Source organism: Condylura cristata, unplaced genomic scaffold (assembly GCF_000260355.1).
Source record: "Condylura cristata isolate star-nosed mole 26May11 unplaced genomic scaffold, ConCri1.0 scaffold00029, whole genome shotgun sequence".
Taxonomy (NCBI): domain Eukaryota; kingdom Metazoa; phylum Chordata; class Mammalia; order Eulipotyphla; family Talpidae; genus Condylura; species Condylura cristata.
Window position 1 is genome coordinate 20,763,533 of NW_004567130.1, and position 522 is coordinate 20,764,054.

A 522-nucleotide genomic window follows, 5' to 3' on the forward strand; every position below is an offset into this window, starting at 1 on the left:
GAGCAGGGCCGCAGGGTCACGCCGTCTCGCCCGCAGGGGAGAACGTGGAGGCCTTCTTCAGCCGCGTGGCCGCCCTGGCCTTCGAGCAGTCGGTGCTGCAGGACCTGGAGCGCAGGGGCAGCGTGCGGCCACAGCTCGGCGACGGAGGCCTCGTCCGTGCGTACAGCGGGCCCCGGGCGCGGCCTCCCGGCCCGGGCCAAGTGCCCCTCAACACAGCACCGTCCGCTGCCCTCCGTGGCGCCCCTGGCGGGCTGCCCCTGCTGCCCCTGGCTGTCCCGGCTGCCCCTGCTGTCTCTGGCTGCCCCTGCTGCCCCTGGCTGCCCCTGCTGCCCCTGCTGCCCCTGGCTGCCCCTGGCTGCCCCTCCTGTCTCTGGCTGTCCCTGCTGCCCCTGCTGCCCCTGGCTGTCCCTCCTGTCTCTGGCTGTCCCTGCTGCCCCTGCTGCCCCTGGCTGTCCCTACTGCCCCTGGCTGCCCCTGGCTGCCCCTGGCTGTCCCTCCTGTCTCTGGCTGCCCCTGGCTGCC

General features: G+C 74.9%; 1 protein-coding gene across 1 annotated transcript in view; it reads left to right on the forward strand.

Moving 5' to 3' along the window:
* Nucleotides 1-522, forward strand: part of RAB36 (RAB36, member RAS oncogene family) — an 18,391-nt gene that overhangs the window by 9,540 nt on the left and 8,329 nt on the right. The window contains exon 7 of the mRNA XM_012730863.1: nucleotides 37-220. Coding sequence (XP_012586317.1) covers nucleotides 37-220 — 184 coding nt within the window. The remainder of the gene's footprint in view (nucleotides 1-36; nucleotides 221-522) is intronic.